The sequence below is a fragment of the Zingiber officinale genome, chromosome 8B (assembly GCF_018446385.1).
Source record: "Zingiber officinale cultivar Zhangliang chromosome 8B, Zo_v1.1, whole genome shotgun sequence".
In the NCBI taxonomy this organism is placed as follows: domain Eukaryota; kingdom Viridiplantae; phylum Streptophyta; class Magnoliopsida; order Zingiberales; family Zingiberaceae; genus Zingiber; species Zingiber officinale.
Window position 1 is genome coordinate 37,438,698 of NC_056001.1, and position 14,551 is coordinate 37,453,248.

General features: G+C 41.2%; 1 protein-coding gene across 3 annotated transcripts in view; it reads left to right on the top strand.

Moving 5' to 3' along the window:
* Positions 1 to 10,919: 10,919 nt before the first annotated feature.
* The window catches only part of LOC122015179 (serine carboxypeptidase II-3-like), a 69,331-nt gene continuing 65,699 nt past the window's right edge, over positions 10,920 to 14,551 (top strand). The window contains exons 1-6 of one of the 3 annotated variants that reach the window (XM_042571935.1): positions 10,920 to 11,519; positions 11,603 to 11,710; positions 11,853 to 12,115; positions 12,308 to 12,568; positions 13,682 to 13,800; positions 13,904 to 13,996. In XM_042571935.1, the coding sequence (XP_042427869.1) occupies positions 11,147 to 11,519; positions 11,603 to 11,710; positions 11,853 to 12,115; positions 12,308 to 12,568; positions 13,682 to 13,800; positions 13,904 to 13,996 (1,217 nt within the window). In that variant the 5' untranslated portion in view covers positions 10,920 to 11,146. The remainder of the gene's footprint in view (positions 11,520 to 11,602; positions 11,711 to 11,852; positions 12,116 to 12,307; positions 12,569 to 13,681; positions 13,801 to 13,903; positions 13,997 to 14,551) is intronic. The other 2 variants (XM_042571936.1, XM_042571938.1) reach the window with 2 other exon arrangements.

Sequence of the window (14,551 nt, forward strand, 5' to 3'; positions counted from 1 at the left end):
TACACTTCGCCAAGTTGAGCAGCCGATGTTTTAAATTTCACAAGTGGCTACACGAAGGCCTCCTGCATTTGTTTAGCTTGAGCCCTATTTGAAAGAAACTCCCCGACTCTTTTGGTAAATTTTGATAACTGGGTTACTGCGTTATCACTAAGACATTTTTTATTTTATACAGTGAACACTATTTTCACATCTCTGGTAGATGAGAGATTGACTTGTAAGAGGAGGAAATCTAAGCTAAGGGGCGAGAACTATTGGCAGAGCTGGGTTTGCAATCGACCGCCTCTTTTAGCGGGACGACCGACAATCCTGCAATTGAGTCCAGCACAGCTGCTGTATCTGGGGAATTGCCTTTCGATCCACTCCCAGTGTTTGAGGGTTCTCTTTCGGAGGGGGAGGTCGTTCCTCAAAAGAGACACAAAATGTGCAAGCTTGTCCATGCCCAAATCCCTAAAAGACAAGCACCCTCCATTGAAGTACCCTCCTGTGGGGTGCCTTCCACTCTCTTATCTCCTACTCAGGAAGAGCCTGTCCGGGAGGAAGCACAATAACAATCTTTTGAGCGGACCATGTCCACCATTCCTTCTACCAGCCCATCGTCGAAGCCTGTTCGGACATAGGAGGTCATTTCCTTACCAGACGAATTGATAGGCTCGACTTTCTTTGTATCTCCTCGTGTAAAGACCCCATCAACTTCTATCGCACCAAGACGACCACATCAATTTTCGACCACCTTTGATGTGCCATCCTCCCTGGCCATGACTCCCCCTCTGATCATCCTTGCCGGCCAAATACTTCTAAGCGGTCGTTTAACAAAGGTCTGGGAGGACGCCAAAAACCAACTTAGCGAGCTAACTCCTATGGAGTTAGCATACGAATACTCCTACGAACAGACTAATCTAATGCATTTTAATATATTGTCTCCCACATTTGATGTTTTCCAATGTTGTTTGTCTTTTCTTTTAGCGCTGGGCGATCGAGATGAGCATTGCTCAACAATTGTACTACCTAGTGAGGGAAAATGAATCACTAAAGTAACAATTTTCTGAAGCTGCTTTTGCATCCTCCTCTCAGTGGCTGAGCAGGTTGGAAACTCAACTCCAGGAGGCTCGATGATTGGCGAAAGCTGAGCTTGAGAAAGCAGCTAGCTTACAAACTACCCTAGATATCTCTGAAGCTAAACTCCAATCGGAGGCAACCCTCTGGGCAAACATGAAGGTAGAGGTGGATGAGAAGACCGCAGAAGTCGATCACCTCGCCACTCAACAAAAGGAGCAAAAAGTCACGCATGACACAGAGCTTGTCACCAAAGTCTTTGAGTTGGTGGCTCGAGATGTTGAACAAGATGCCTTGCGCTCGGATTTAGCAATTGCCCAGACTTCACTGTCCGCTAAAATTTCTGAGTTGATGGATTGAGATGTTGAATGGGATGCATTACGCTCGGATTTAGTGACCGCCCATACCTCACTATCCACAAAAGAATCTGAACTGGCGGGGTGTTTCGACCGAGCAAGTAGCTGCCCGAGTGGAGTTGGAGGCCTATTGAGCAGGAGAAGATGAGTGCTTTGAAGCAAGGAAGAAAGCTCTTCTTCAAACGTGCAAATTCAACGCAGCTATCGCCCACTCTATCAGTAAAGCGCATCTTCTCGGGGCGAAGGGTGCTGTGCAGCAATTAAAGGAGGGTGATTGTTAAGCTTCCAATCCCCCTGCCCGCTTTCTTGACCGTAAGAGGATAACTCATAATCCTCCGCTCGGCTTGTTTACCGACATACTATGATTTACTTTGTGTTCATCGTTTCTTCTAGTCAATGAATCAAAACTCCATGTTTGTATTTGCAACATATATAATTATGTTTCTGTTAAATTTGTCACGTGTCTTCGCTCTAATGGTTGATTGTCTAATAACTCGTGTTTCTTGTTTTTCTTGAGCGAGTGTGATATTCTAAGGAAAAAGTAAATCCGTCTGGACCAAAGTCCGGCCGGTTGTAGTTTCAGAAACCATTTGTTCGAACTTGAAGGCTAGCCGAGCTACGACAAATAATACTTATCCAGGTAAGAGTATTTGGGATCGGTCAGCAGTATACTCGTTCGATATTACCTCCGGTCGGCGTTAAAAACCAGTGCAACGCGCATCCGGCTGGACCTCCCACTTATTGTTTTACATATTATCCTCTCGGGCAAGCCCTAAAAACTCATTCGAGCTTAGGACTAGCCGGACTTTTAAAAGAGTGGCACAAAAAACAAGGCTCACCTCGATACAGGCGCTAACGCTTTAAGATGAGTACATGTCGAATCAGTTATTGATGCAGACTTTTTATTAGTGACACATGTGCGTATGTTATTATACGCATTTTCCTATACCTGTCGTTTCGTCTTACCATCTGACGATCCAAGTTTAGCCCGTCTATTTATTGTTATGATCCAACGACTCTGCTTAAAAGAAGGCTTAAATAATAACCCTTAAGGGTTTTCATAAGAAATTCTCAAGAACCCTAGTGCACTCACCACTTATTCTTCTTCGTTGCTTCTTCTTCGCTATTCCCCTACTCTCCTTTTTCATTGTTTTCTTTCTCTTCCTCTCCTTGTTCTTCATTCTCTTTGCTTTCCTTCTTGAAATGGCTGATAACAGTGAGTGGTATACTTTTTGTCCCTCAGATTTCATCATCATGGATGCCCATGACCACAATTTTAACTACGGGATGCCTACCTACATAGTTATACCGACCAACGAAGTTCGTCCCCATCTTCCCCCAATAAAAAGTGTAGCTGTCTTTAAGGAGCAGACCGTAGTAGGGCTTCATTTTTCCATTTACCCTTTCATTATCTCCATTAGTCACTATTTTCATATTCCACTTCATCAACTCCTCCCCAACTCCATTCGCATCCTGAGTGGTGCTACTATTGTTTTCTGTCCATTCAGTACTCCTCTATCTCCTCGCTTGTTCCATCATTACTTTTACCCTCAACAAGTGACGAATGACCTATTTCATTTTCTCGCTCTTTCTAAGATGACTTTGTTGTTGGTGCGGGAAGCATCCGACGATCGAACTCGTGTTTTGATAATGGCAAAGAATTCAAAGTTAAGATGTTTTGTAATCTAACAAGTCTACTTGAGAATGTCAGGAAAGTCCTAGCTGCGGTTAGGCAAAAGGGAAAACCCTAGGGGGTGGTAACCCTAGGTCATAGGGGGTGGTAACCCTATGCGTAAAGTCTTGGCAGGTCGATGGCTTCAGGCAAAAGTCCTAGGGGGTGGTAACCCTAGGTGGAAAGTCCTGGTGTCGAGAACCAGGTGAAAGTCTGGACTAGCCGGGAAGCGGATGTCCAGCAGAAAGTCCGGAAGCATCGAGTGCTGAGCAAAAGTCCAGTCGATCTGGAGTAGGTGAGGACGCGTTCCCCGTAGAGGGAACAGTAGGCGTCGGGTCGACCTAGGGTTTCCGGTTGGAAACCCGAAGTCAGACTCGGATAGTCCAGAGACTGTCTATACTTCATTTATCATGTTTATTGTGCTAACTTTGTGTTGCAGGATAGTGTTTGGGACTAACGTATCTTGCAGGTGCAAAGGAACAACCTAAAGCCTCGGATGAACAGTGTCCGAGGCGCCTCCATGGAGCTTGGAGGCGCCTCGGGTGCAAAGGATGAGCTGGCTGCGAAGCACCATTGGAGGTGCCTTGGAGAAGGCAGAAGGCGCCTTGAAGTTCGACCAGATCAAGTTTGATCCGTGCGGAAGAATCGGCAGCATGGAGGCGCCTTGAACAGCCTTCAAGGCGCCTTGAACACCCTTTATAAGGGGGTTTCGACCAGCACTTCAGGACATCAAGTCTTAAGTGATTCAAGTGCTACGTGCTGCTCCAAACGATGTTCCGAAGTGCTGCTACTTGTGCCCGACGACCAGGAGCTCCGAATCTTCATTTCTTTGTCGTTGGTATAATTATTTACTGTCGTTTATTGTACTTCAACTTGTAATCTTTTATCGAGCTTATAGTTGTTGCCCACCGGAAGCGATCAAGGATTGCGGGCCTTCGAGTAGGAGTCGCCTTAGGCTCCGAACGAAGTAAACGACCGTGTCTCTGTGTTTGTGTTTATTTACATTTTTCGCTGCGTATTTTACTCCAATAGTTTTACGAATCGAACGAAATAGCCACCAGCGCTATTCACCCCCCCTCTAGCGCGGTCTCGATCCAACATTTGTTTGACAGGATTCCAGCTCAAGGCGAATGGAGAGATAAATACTTCTTCATTCGACTTCTGACCTCTCTGCCTTGTCCCACAACCTGACAACATCTTCCCCTATCCCTGATTTGGGCAATATCCATACGGATCCGATCCTTCACAAAGCTTTGGAGAGGCTGAGAGGTATGAAGTTCAACTTACCCGAGCAGACCATAAAAGACTTGTCATACTTTTTTGGGCTTACCCCGGTTGACCTTGGGCTAATCGCTACCTTTGGTAAGAAATCTTTATCTCTTCCTTGATTATTTGTAAAGGCTTTTCTTTTAATATTCACTTATCTTTGCAGCGGAGGCTATTACCCCGGCCTTTCTTTCCAAGAATACTCAGCTAAAGAAGGATGTTTTAAACCAATGGCGGGAGGCCCTGCTAAAGGATTGAGAGGCCAGGCAAGCTTCTTCCTCCATCGACTACCTCCCCCCTACAGAGACCTCCTCTTCTCATTCTTCTGACTCAAAGGCTCCCCTCACGTTCAAGCATAAAAGGCCTCAATCAGAGACTTTAGCTTTACCTGCACAACTTGTGGCTGAACAAACCTCACTCGATGTAACCGAGGTTTTTTCTACTTGGGGAAACGAACCTATGTCGCCCAAGCATCGTCGATCCAAATTTGGTATGAGGTCGGTTAGTACTACACTTGCACCTTCTGAAGCTGTGTAGGCTTCTGAGCCGATCGAGATAATACCGGAACCTCTATATGCTCGTCCGACCTCACCGCCAAAGGTTATTATAGGATCGTTGCGCTAGAGGGGGGTGAATAACACTCGTGGATTTCACATTTTTTGTGTAAAACAATCGTATAGAGTAAAACACAGCGAAAATTAAAGAAAGAAAAGCAAGCAATCGAAAACCAAGCTAACACTTTTGATTTTACATGATTCGGAGTCTGTGATGACTCCTACTCCAAGGCCCACACTCGTTGAGTGTTACTATGAGAAATTCACTATCAATCCGTATAATTACAAAGACAGGAATAATTATAATGAGATTAAAGATTAAGTACTATAAATGAAAGTTATACCGACGACTTAGAGAGTTGGAGTTTTGAGCTCTCGGTCATTGGAGCAGCGTTACTTAATGCATAAAACATACGAATAGCTACTTATACTGCAGGTGAGGGGTTTCTTACATCCTGCGCTAATATTTTTCAACATACGAATATTAATATCTTTTTCAACATTCAAGCTTAAATATCTTTTGAAATTCAAACTTAAATACTTTTTTCTTAAAATTAAATATTTTTTCAAAATCAGAGATAATTTTTTCAAACTTCAAAATTAATATTAACTTAACTCCATCTCACACAAACTCATAAGCTTAATATTTTTCATAACTTAGAAAGGGTGAGATGAAAAATCAAGAATATAGATAATTTTTTTTAACTTTAATTACTTTTGTTACTCATTATTGGACCCCTAGGGTTATACTTATGTTGTTAGTCTTGCCGATTTTTTAAAAAATTTTGAGTTTTTTTAACTAGAAAAAAGAAAGAGGTTTTTCAATGTCAAGTTTTTTTTGGAACTAAGTTTTTTTTTATTAAGTAGAAAATAAAGTTTTTAAAAAGCAAAGTTCTTTTTCAAAGCCTTTAAGTATCTTTTCAAAGATACTAAGTCTTCTCAAAAGCTAAAATCTACTTTAAGAAGATATCTTTCAAAACTGAAATATTTTGAAAAGTCAAGTTTTTTTTTTCAAGACTTTTACAAAAATGCTAAGTATTTTCAAAAGATAGTTTGTTTGAAACCCAATTACTCTAGTTAAACTTCCAACTTGAAAATTTTTTTACTCTCCTTTTTAAAGTTTTTCAAAGTAAAATTCTATTATATCAAAAGCACAGAGTTTGTCTCAAAGTATTTTTCAAAGTATAAGTCTTCTTTCCAAGTTTAAACTTTGTCAAAAAAAAAAAAAATAAAGTATTTGAAAAAACTAAAATATTCCATTGTGAAATTATGTTTTTCTTTTCTTTTCTCTCTAAATTATTTTTTATGGATGACAAAAGGGGAGAGAATAGTTAAAAAATTAAGGGGGAAAGAAAGTTAAAGGAGAGTGATAACTTAAGAGAGAGCAAAATTAAAAAGATTATTTTCTTAATTTTCCTTTAAAAGTTACTTTAACACTCGAACTTACTCTTAAAAAGTTTTTTGTGTGTTTAACATTAAATCACTATGAAAGTTCTTTATGTTTAAATTGCTTTAGCATTAAATTACTATATGTTCTTTTCTTTAACTGCAATATGATTTTACTTAACTTTTGAACCAGATTACCATAATAAAAAAGGGGGACATTGTTGGGAAGGAAGCACCAAATGATCGAACTTATGTTTTGATAATGAAAAAGGAGTTTAAAGTTAAGCGATCTTGTGATCTAACTAGTGTGACTGAGTTTGCCGGAATGTCCTACATGATCTTAGGCAAAATGAAAGTCTTAGTTGAGGCTAGGCAAAGGAAAAAATCCTAGTTGAGACTAGGCAAGTGAAAAGTCCTAGATGCGGTTAGGCAACGAAATCCTAGTCCGGGGGACTGGGCAAAGTCTTAGCGAGTTTAGGACATTAGGAGAAATCCTAAAGTTGAGGACGCTAGGTGAAAATCTTGGAGGTTGCAGGCACCAGGTGGAATACTGGACGGGTCGGGGATTGGACGTCCAACATGAAGTCCTATGTCTCGGACGCTATGTAAAAGTTCAGACGGTTTGGAAGACCAGTTTAGCAAAAGATAAACACTCCTTAGAGGAGTAGGTGAGGATACTTTGCTCGAAGATGGAACAACAGGTGTCAGCCCGACCTACAGTTTCAGTGAAACTCAAAGTTAGGACCAGACAGTTCGAAGGCTGTCAAAGTTACTTTTTATATACCGTTTGCCTATTATTCTAACTCTATTTTACAGAAAGACTAACATTTTGTAGGTTAGGATTTTTCTTTATTTAGTCGACCGAATATCGGGATCAGCCGACCAAAGCCAGAGATTTTGCTTGGATCAATTGACCGAAAATCCGGATCAGTTGACCGAACGTCCAGATCAGTCGATCAAATCCACAAGCAGAGAGATCAAATTTAAGCTAGTGATGAGGTTTTGGCTGAGGGATCAGTCGATCGAATAGGAAAGTTCAATCGACAGAACGATGCATAAACAGCGAGTTGATCAGACCAGATAAGCCAGCGAGCATAGCGTGATCAATCGACCGAATGGAGGGATCAGTTGACACAATGAAGATCTCATCTGAAGCGACAATATCTGGATGAAAAGTTAGGCCGATACAGAAGGATCAATCGACCGATTAGGTTGGATTAGTCGACCGATTAGGTTGGATAAGTCGACCGATAAGAGTCAAGTCGCGAACAGTCATCCCAAGATCAGTGGATCAGATCATGTTCAACTTAACTATAAAAGGAGGCCTAGACCAGCACTCTAGAACAACGAATTCTCACGATCTCTCTATTACGTGTTGCTCAAAAGTCAAGTCAACGAAGCCGTAACGCTGCTCCGATGACCAAAAGCTCGAAACTCCAACTCTCTAAGTCGTCAGTGTAACTTTCATTTATAGCACTTAATCTTTAATCTCATTGTAATTGTACGTGTCTTTGTAATTATACAGAATGATAGTGAATTGTTCAAAATAAACACTTAATGAGTGCGAGTCTTGGAGTAGGAATCGTCATAAGCTCCATACCAAGTAAAACCAAAGTTATTCGGGTCAAGCCGCTCGTGAGCTATTCGGGTGTAAACGAGCCAAGCCGCTTCCAAGCTATTCGGGCCTCAGCTCGAAAAAAAGTTCATTTGAGTTCGTTCAATTAAGTTAACGAGTCGAGCTCGAGCCTAATTTTAAGATTGAAAACTTTATCGAGCCTATCTCGAGCTTAACATTATTTGGTTCGTGAGCTCACGAACATGTTCATTTAGAGGCTCACGAATATGCTCGTTAAGAGGCTCGCGAACATGTTCATTAGGAGGCTCGTTTATCTTATTATAATATATATATAATCAAAATAACACATAAATAATAAATATAATAATATATTATTAATTATTATAGCTAATTATCTTAAATGAGCTCGAACAAAGCTTGTTAAATTTTTAAACGAGTTTTTTTCGAGTCGAGCTCGAGCTGAACTCGAGCTATTTAATTTTATTACGAGCCGAGCTCGAGCTTAAGAATAAAAGTTTGAATCAAACTCGAGCCGAGCTCAAGTATAGGGATAACAAACCGAGCCCGAGCTCGTGCCTCTTACTGTTCGGCTCAGCTAGCTCATTTACAACCCTACTTTTTGGTAGCTAACACCATTAATGAGGTGGTTAAATGAACATACTGTCATAATGTGTCAGCTAAGGAAAAGTGAAGAGTCACCTTTGAGGAAGGTTCCATTGAATGCTTTCATAAGAGCATAAGAATATTCCCTGACAAACGATTAATATTCCCTGACAAGTTGTTGTAATTTTCTAATAGTGTTGTCTCTTGAATACATCCTAACCGGGCACTTAGCTAGCCGACCGCATCTTGCATAAGCAGAATATTGAATATGGTAGGGCGTTGGGCCCTTAAGGCCGCTCAGGTATATGTTGAATGATGTAGATCTGACTATATAAATAGGGAACCGAGCCCCATAGGCCCGGGAGGTTCTATGATAGACTAACCTTAAGAGGGGATGCTCGCTTCTGGAGAATGGGGAATTGAGTCCCGAGAGGTCGACCGATGTTTTCAACTGGTAGTCTTGGTATTCAGAGGTTTGCCCCTGAAGTGATATCTTAAGCTCTAGGAATTCGGTTGGGCTTTTTCTGAGAATTGCCTTGTATATTTACCTTACAGAGATAAGGTGTTGGGGTTGCAAAGTTTCAAACATAATCCCACATTGAAAATACATGGTAAAGATCATGGGTTTATAAGAGAAAGATATCTCTATTGGCATGAGGCCTTTTGGGTAGAGCTCAAGAGCAAAATCATGAGGGCTTAGGCCCAAAGTGGACAATATCATACCATTGTGGAGATATCTAAATTCTTTCCGATCCTACAATTAGTATCAGAGCCCGGACTGCCAGAAGGTTTAACCGCCGACTGTGCACAAGAGCTATGATCTGATTGAGCCATGTGGGTACAATATTGACCTTTGCAAGGTTGCAAACATATTTCCATATTGAAAATAGGCTCAAAGTGGACAATATCATAACATTATAGAGATATCTAAAATTCTTTTCGATCCTACATAAGGAGGTTGAGCCCTATAACCCTAGTCAACTGTTTACCCGAACGACTGTATGTAAGAGGGCAGGGGAATGAATGAACAATGAGGGCCCATTTGGTAGACTGGCCGGATATGGAGTTATACTTTGAAAATGGAAGACTGTGCACCTGGGGCCTGGCCGAATATATTCTCGACTAGTCTCATGGAAGGCCGGTCCTTTCTTCTTCACAAGCAGATTGAGCCCGAGCGGATGATGGACGGTCGAATATACAATAGAGGAGTAAAACGTTGGGTCTCCTGGACCCGACTAACTCTAGGGCCAGTCATCCTTAGATTGGGAGACCTAGTGCTAGGCAAGGAGCCAAGCCCTACTAAGGGTGACCATTTGACCGTTACCTCTTATTGACTTTGATTGTCACCTTCTATTAATTTGGACTGATATCTCACCTTGACTTTAACTATCACGTTATATCTGAATCCATTCGTAACATCCCGTATTATTGATCGATCCAGGATTTAAAATAGGATGTCTAGCTTTTGTCGTATGCTTATATTCCTTTAGTCCGAGAAGTCTAAATTAACTTTATATTAATGCCTCTTTCACGATGGATAATCCAAATCCACTTTGCATTTTAATAGCGGAGACACAGTCAATCTCGAACCTTCAAGTTAGCTACCTACCTAGTCATTTTAATGGCGGAGACACAGTCAATCTCGGACCTTCAAGTTAGCTACCTATCTAGTCATTTTAATAGCGGAGCGAACAATGATACGATCAATCTCGAACAATTACACGATCAAACCAAACCCAAACCTACACAAGTCATTCCGGGCCATATAGAAGAATATAGTGTGAGACAATCATGACCTAATAATGTGGTCGTATGCTTGCTACACTATTCCCTACCTTCCTTCGGTTGGAAAATGGAAACCACACATTACTTGTCATATACTTGACCAAAAGCTATGCTTTATAGTTCATATTCACACATACGCATTTACTAATTAATCTTCTTCTAATTTGTTCTAACTTCAAACCATTGTTTATGGACCAACATTACATGTGGTTGGTCACTGATTCCATGTCCCTTTCAAGGCTCTATTTACCTTGATTAGGAGCTGTGGTATATATAACTTGATCGATGGAGAATTTTGAATATGATGTCTAAGCTTTTGTCATATCTTTGCATTTTTAGATTTTTTTTTAGTTCGATAAGTGTAGATAAAGTTTACCTTATAAACTATCTATCTCGTTGAAGCCTTTTAATTTTTTTTTTATCATTGTCAATAATAATCTCTCTTTCATTATGGAAATACAGTCCAAAGCCGTTTTGAATTTTAATAGTGGAACGAACAATGACATGATCCATCTTGAAATTTCTGATTGGCCCTCGGCAATGGTACAGTAATACATCTATCTTAATTTGCTAGACTCGAGTCTTACAACAGATAAATTTTTGATCAATGGATAATTCGTTTATATCCTGTAGAAAATTTTCATAGAGAATTAATTGTTCGTATGTAGGTTGAACACCCGCTGCCAACTTAAAAAAACAAATAAAATCCAAAAACAGTTGGCTTGCCTCGTTCCATAATACAACGACAAGGGTCAAACATATCATTCCCAGACGAAGCAAACAGATCATTCTCCGCCGGCTCCAACAACAATCAATCAGTTACTCCATAATTATCCGATTGTTCATCCTATAAATAAGATGCCATTCAATTCCATTCCTCATTCCCAATCAAACAATGAAGCCAAGTTTCAGCTGTCTCTGCTTCTTCTTCCTCCTCTGTTTATTACAATGCGGAGCTTCTGGTACAAGGCAGCAGGGAGATGCTTTGAACAAGTTCTACTTTAACAACAGAGCAGGGAGGTCTTCTTCTTCATGGCCTAGCAGTCTCCTTTTGGTATCCAACCTGGAGTCGAAGGTCTACGACAATAGCAGGTTGAAGGAGGGCGACAAGGTCGTTCGGCTGCCTGGGCAACCGGCCGACGTGCATTTCGATCAGTACGCGGGGTATGTCACCGTCGACAAACCCAACGGCCGGGCTCTGTTTTACTACTTCGCCGAGGCTGCCGAGAACAGCGGGTCGAAGCCTCTTGTGCTTTGGCTCAATGGAGGTATGAAATTAGTAGAAAATGAATCGATCGATCTGAGTTGCTTTTCGATAGAGTGGTGATTGCAGTGGCATGAGTGGGTGTAGGGCCGGGTTGTTCGTCGCTGGGGTACGGCGCCATGGAGGAGCTCGGGCCGTTTCGAGTGATGAGCGATGGCAAGACTCTGTACAGGAATCCCTACGCTTGGAACGAAGGTTAGGATCGTCTGTCATCATCATCGTATATTTATACATATATAAATGTTATTTCCTAAAGTTTAGGTAGTAGAGTAAAAAAAGCTTTCTGCTTTGTCATTACTCATTACCCCGAACGACTGACGTGCATCGTCCAATGCAGTGGCGAACGTCTTGTTCCTCGAGAGCCCCGCCGGCGTCGGCTTCTCCTACTCCAACACCACGTCGGACTACGCCAAGAGCGGCGACCGTAGGACGGCGATCGATGCGTTGATTTTCCTCGTCAACTGGTTCGAGCGGTTCCCGGAGTATAAGGGGAGGGACTTCTTCATCACCGGCGAGAGCTACGCCGGGCACTACGTCCCCCAGCTCGCCCATGCCATACTCCATCATAAAGATCGCCTCATCAACCTCAAAGGCGTCGCGGTAAGACATGGATCCCGAAATCAAACAGTCTGATCGATCCCCACTCATTTTGATTGTTTATTAAATCGGGAAGGATCGATCCCCTCCGATGCTTCATCGAAAGTTCCCATTTCGATTGCAAATTAATTTGGGAAAGATCGATCTCCTCTAGCTCTCGACCGAAAGATCTCATTTTGCTTTCGAATGCCCTAGATCGGGAACGCAGTGATCAACGAGGAGACGGATAGGAAGGGGCTGTTCGACTACTTCTGGACGCACGCGTTGATTGCCGACGAGACCATCGTCTCGATTCACAAGTTCTGCAATTTCTCGCTGGATACACAGCAGCAGCCTCCGGAGTGCGACCGAGCGGTCGACGAGGCGAGCCGTGTCTTCGACGAAGTGAACATCTACAACATATACGCGCCGCTGTGCTTCTCGGCGGGCGTGACGCCGACTCCAAAGTTGCCTTCGGTTTGTCTCTTGCAAGCATCTTTATATTTATCCTCATTTTCATGGTATTTTCAGAGTCAATTAAGATGGATCGATTCAACCTGTTAACTCAAGAATCGGAGTTCATTGCATTCTTGTTTGATCACTACAAGGAGTAAGTTAAATTAGGAAAAATTATATTGGATTTAGAGGGTAATCTGACTCAAACTGTTAACTTCTAGTCTTCTACCATGTAGACTTGTATCCCTTCTTGATCCCATTTAGAAATGGAATAACAACTAACTTGATGCAACCCCTCATATGAAAAAAATTGCATGAAGGGCAGACTCTGGATCGAGCATGATCGAGATTAAAAAGAGATTTGCACTGGAAACTTGTTCCCTTTCAAGCCCCCTCCACCAAATTCATTTGAATGTTAATCACTAACATTACATAGTTTTCATTCAAATCATTTTATGGTTCTCAGTCACTGGATAAGGTTAAATTGCACTAAGGGAGACCTATATGTTGCATGATCGATCGAACAGGACTTCATCTCAGCCATTCTAGACGTGAGCGAGCGAAATTATAAGTCCCCCTAGATCATGTGGTGCAGAGGCTCCCCTTTCATGCAAAAACGACCTACAAGAGCCAAGGCTTGCACACTAGCTTTGCTTTCCTTCAGAGGCTCCCTTTTTTTACAGAATTATTTTTATTCAAATCATTTTATGATTTCTCAGTTACTGAAAGTAATTAAATTGCACAAATGGAGAAGGGAGACTTATGCTTTACATGATTAGTTGAGAAGGATTTGATCACCGCCACTCAACATTCGAGTGAGCGAGATGATTAATTCCCCTTGATCATGCGTTTCAAAAGCTCCTCCTCCACTTGCGAGAGCTGGAACTTGGATATTATTTTTGTTCACCTTAGGAGGCTTCTTCTTGTCACCAAACTCATTCAAAATTTTTTCCCAATCATATCAATTGTGAATGAATAATAGGGATATGGTCTGTAGCCAAGTTAATTGTAAAAAATCATAGAACTAACAGATTCGATCTTGTTCTATTTTTCAAAATATGGAGATCCCTTCTTGCCTACCAATTGTTATGTCTATATCCTGAAATGATTTTTTTTTTTCAAATTATGATACAGATTGAGAATTTTGATCCTTGTACTTCTAATTACGTGGAGGCATACCTTAATAATCCTGCGGTACAGAAAGCTCTACATGCCAATGTGACAAAGCTCAACTACACCTGGTCTGGTTGTAGGTATATACATATCTCATATAAGCTGCCCTTTGATAATTTTTTTTTCTTTTAAACAAAATAATGAAAATTCAGCTCATTTATTTATATTTTTGTCTCGATGCAGCCAAGTGATACCAAGTTGGTCGGATCAACCTTCCACAATGTTGCCAATTATTCACGAATTGTTATCCAATGGGATTAGGGTTTTGAAGTACAGGTAAAACAAATTATTGCCTCATCGTTACATTATATAACTAATCTAGGAGATGAATTAAAGAGATAAAATTTAAGTGAAAATCCTCTTCACCGCCACCTATGTCTTGATCATATGAACGCTTTTTTTTTTTCCCTCGGGGCGATGCAGTGGTTTCGACATGGGGTGTTGCTGCATTATGTCATGGGGTCAAAACTCAGCGTGTCTGAGCATGCCTTGACTACTATACTAATGGCTAGTAGTCATCTATAATCTACCTCCTCCGTGTTAGCTTAGGGTTGAGTTGGCGGGGGCGTTGGGCGGCGAGTGAATCGCCTTTTGCCATATCATATGAAAACATTTTTTTGCAGTTAAAGCAAACAGAGATTTTCATCATATTATATGGAGTATCAACTTTACGTTTTAATAGTATTCATATAGGTAGGTGCATAAATTTTGTAGTCCTTATATACATTGTGTAAGTACAATAACAGATATTGATATTAGTAGTTGTAGGTGTGCAAGTATAATAACTTTAAGATCTCTGCTTAACTTATGTCATACAATAAAGATAGTGTT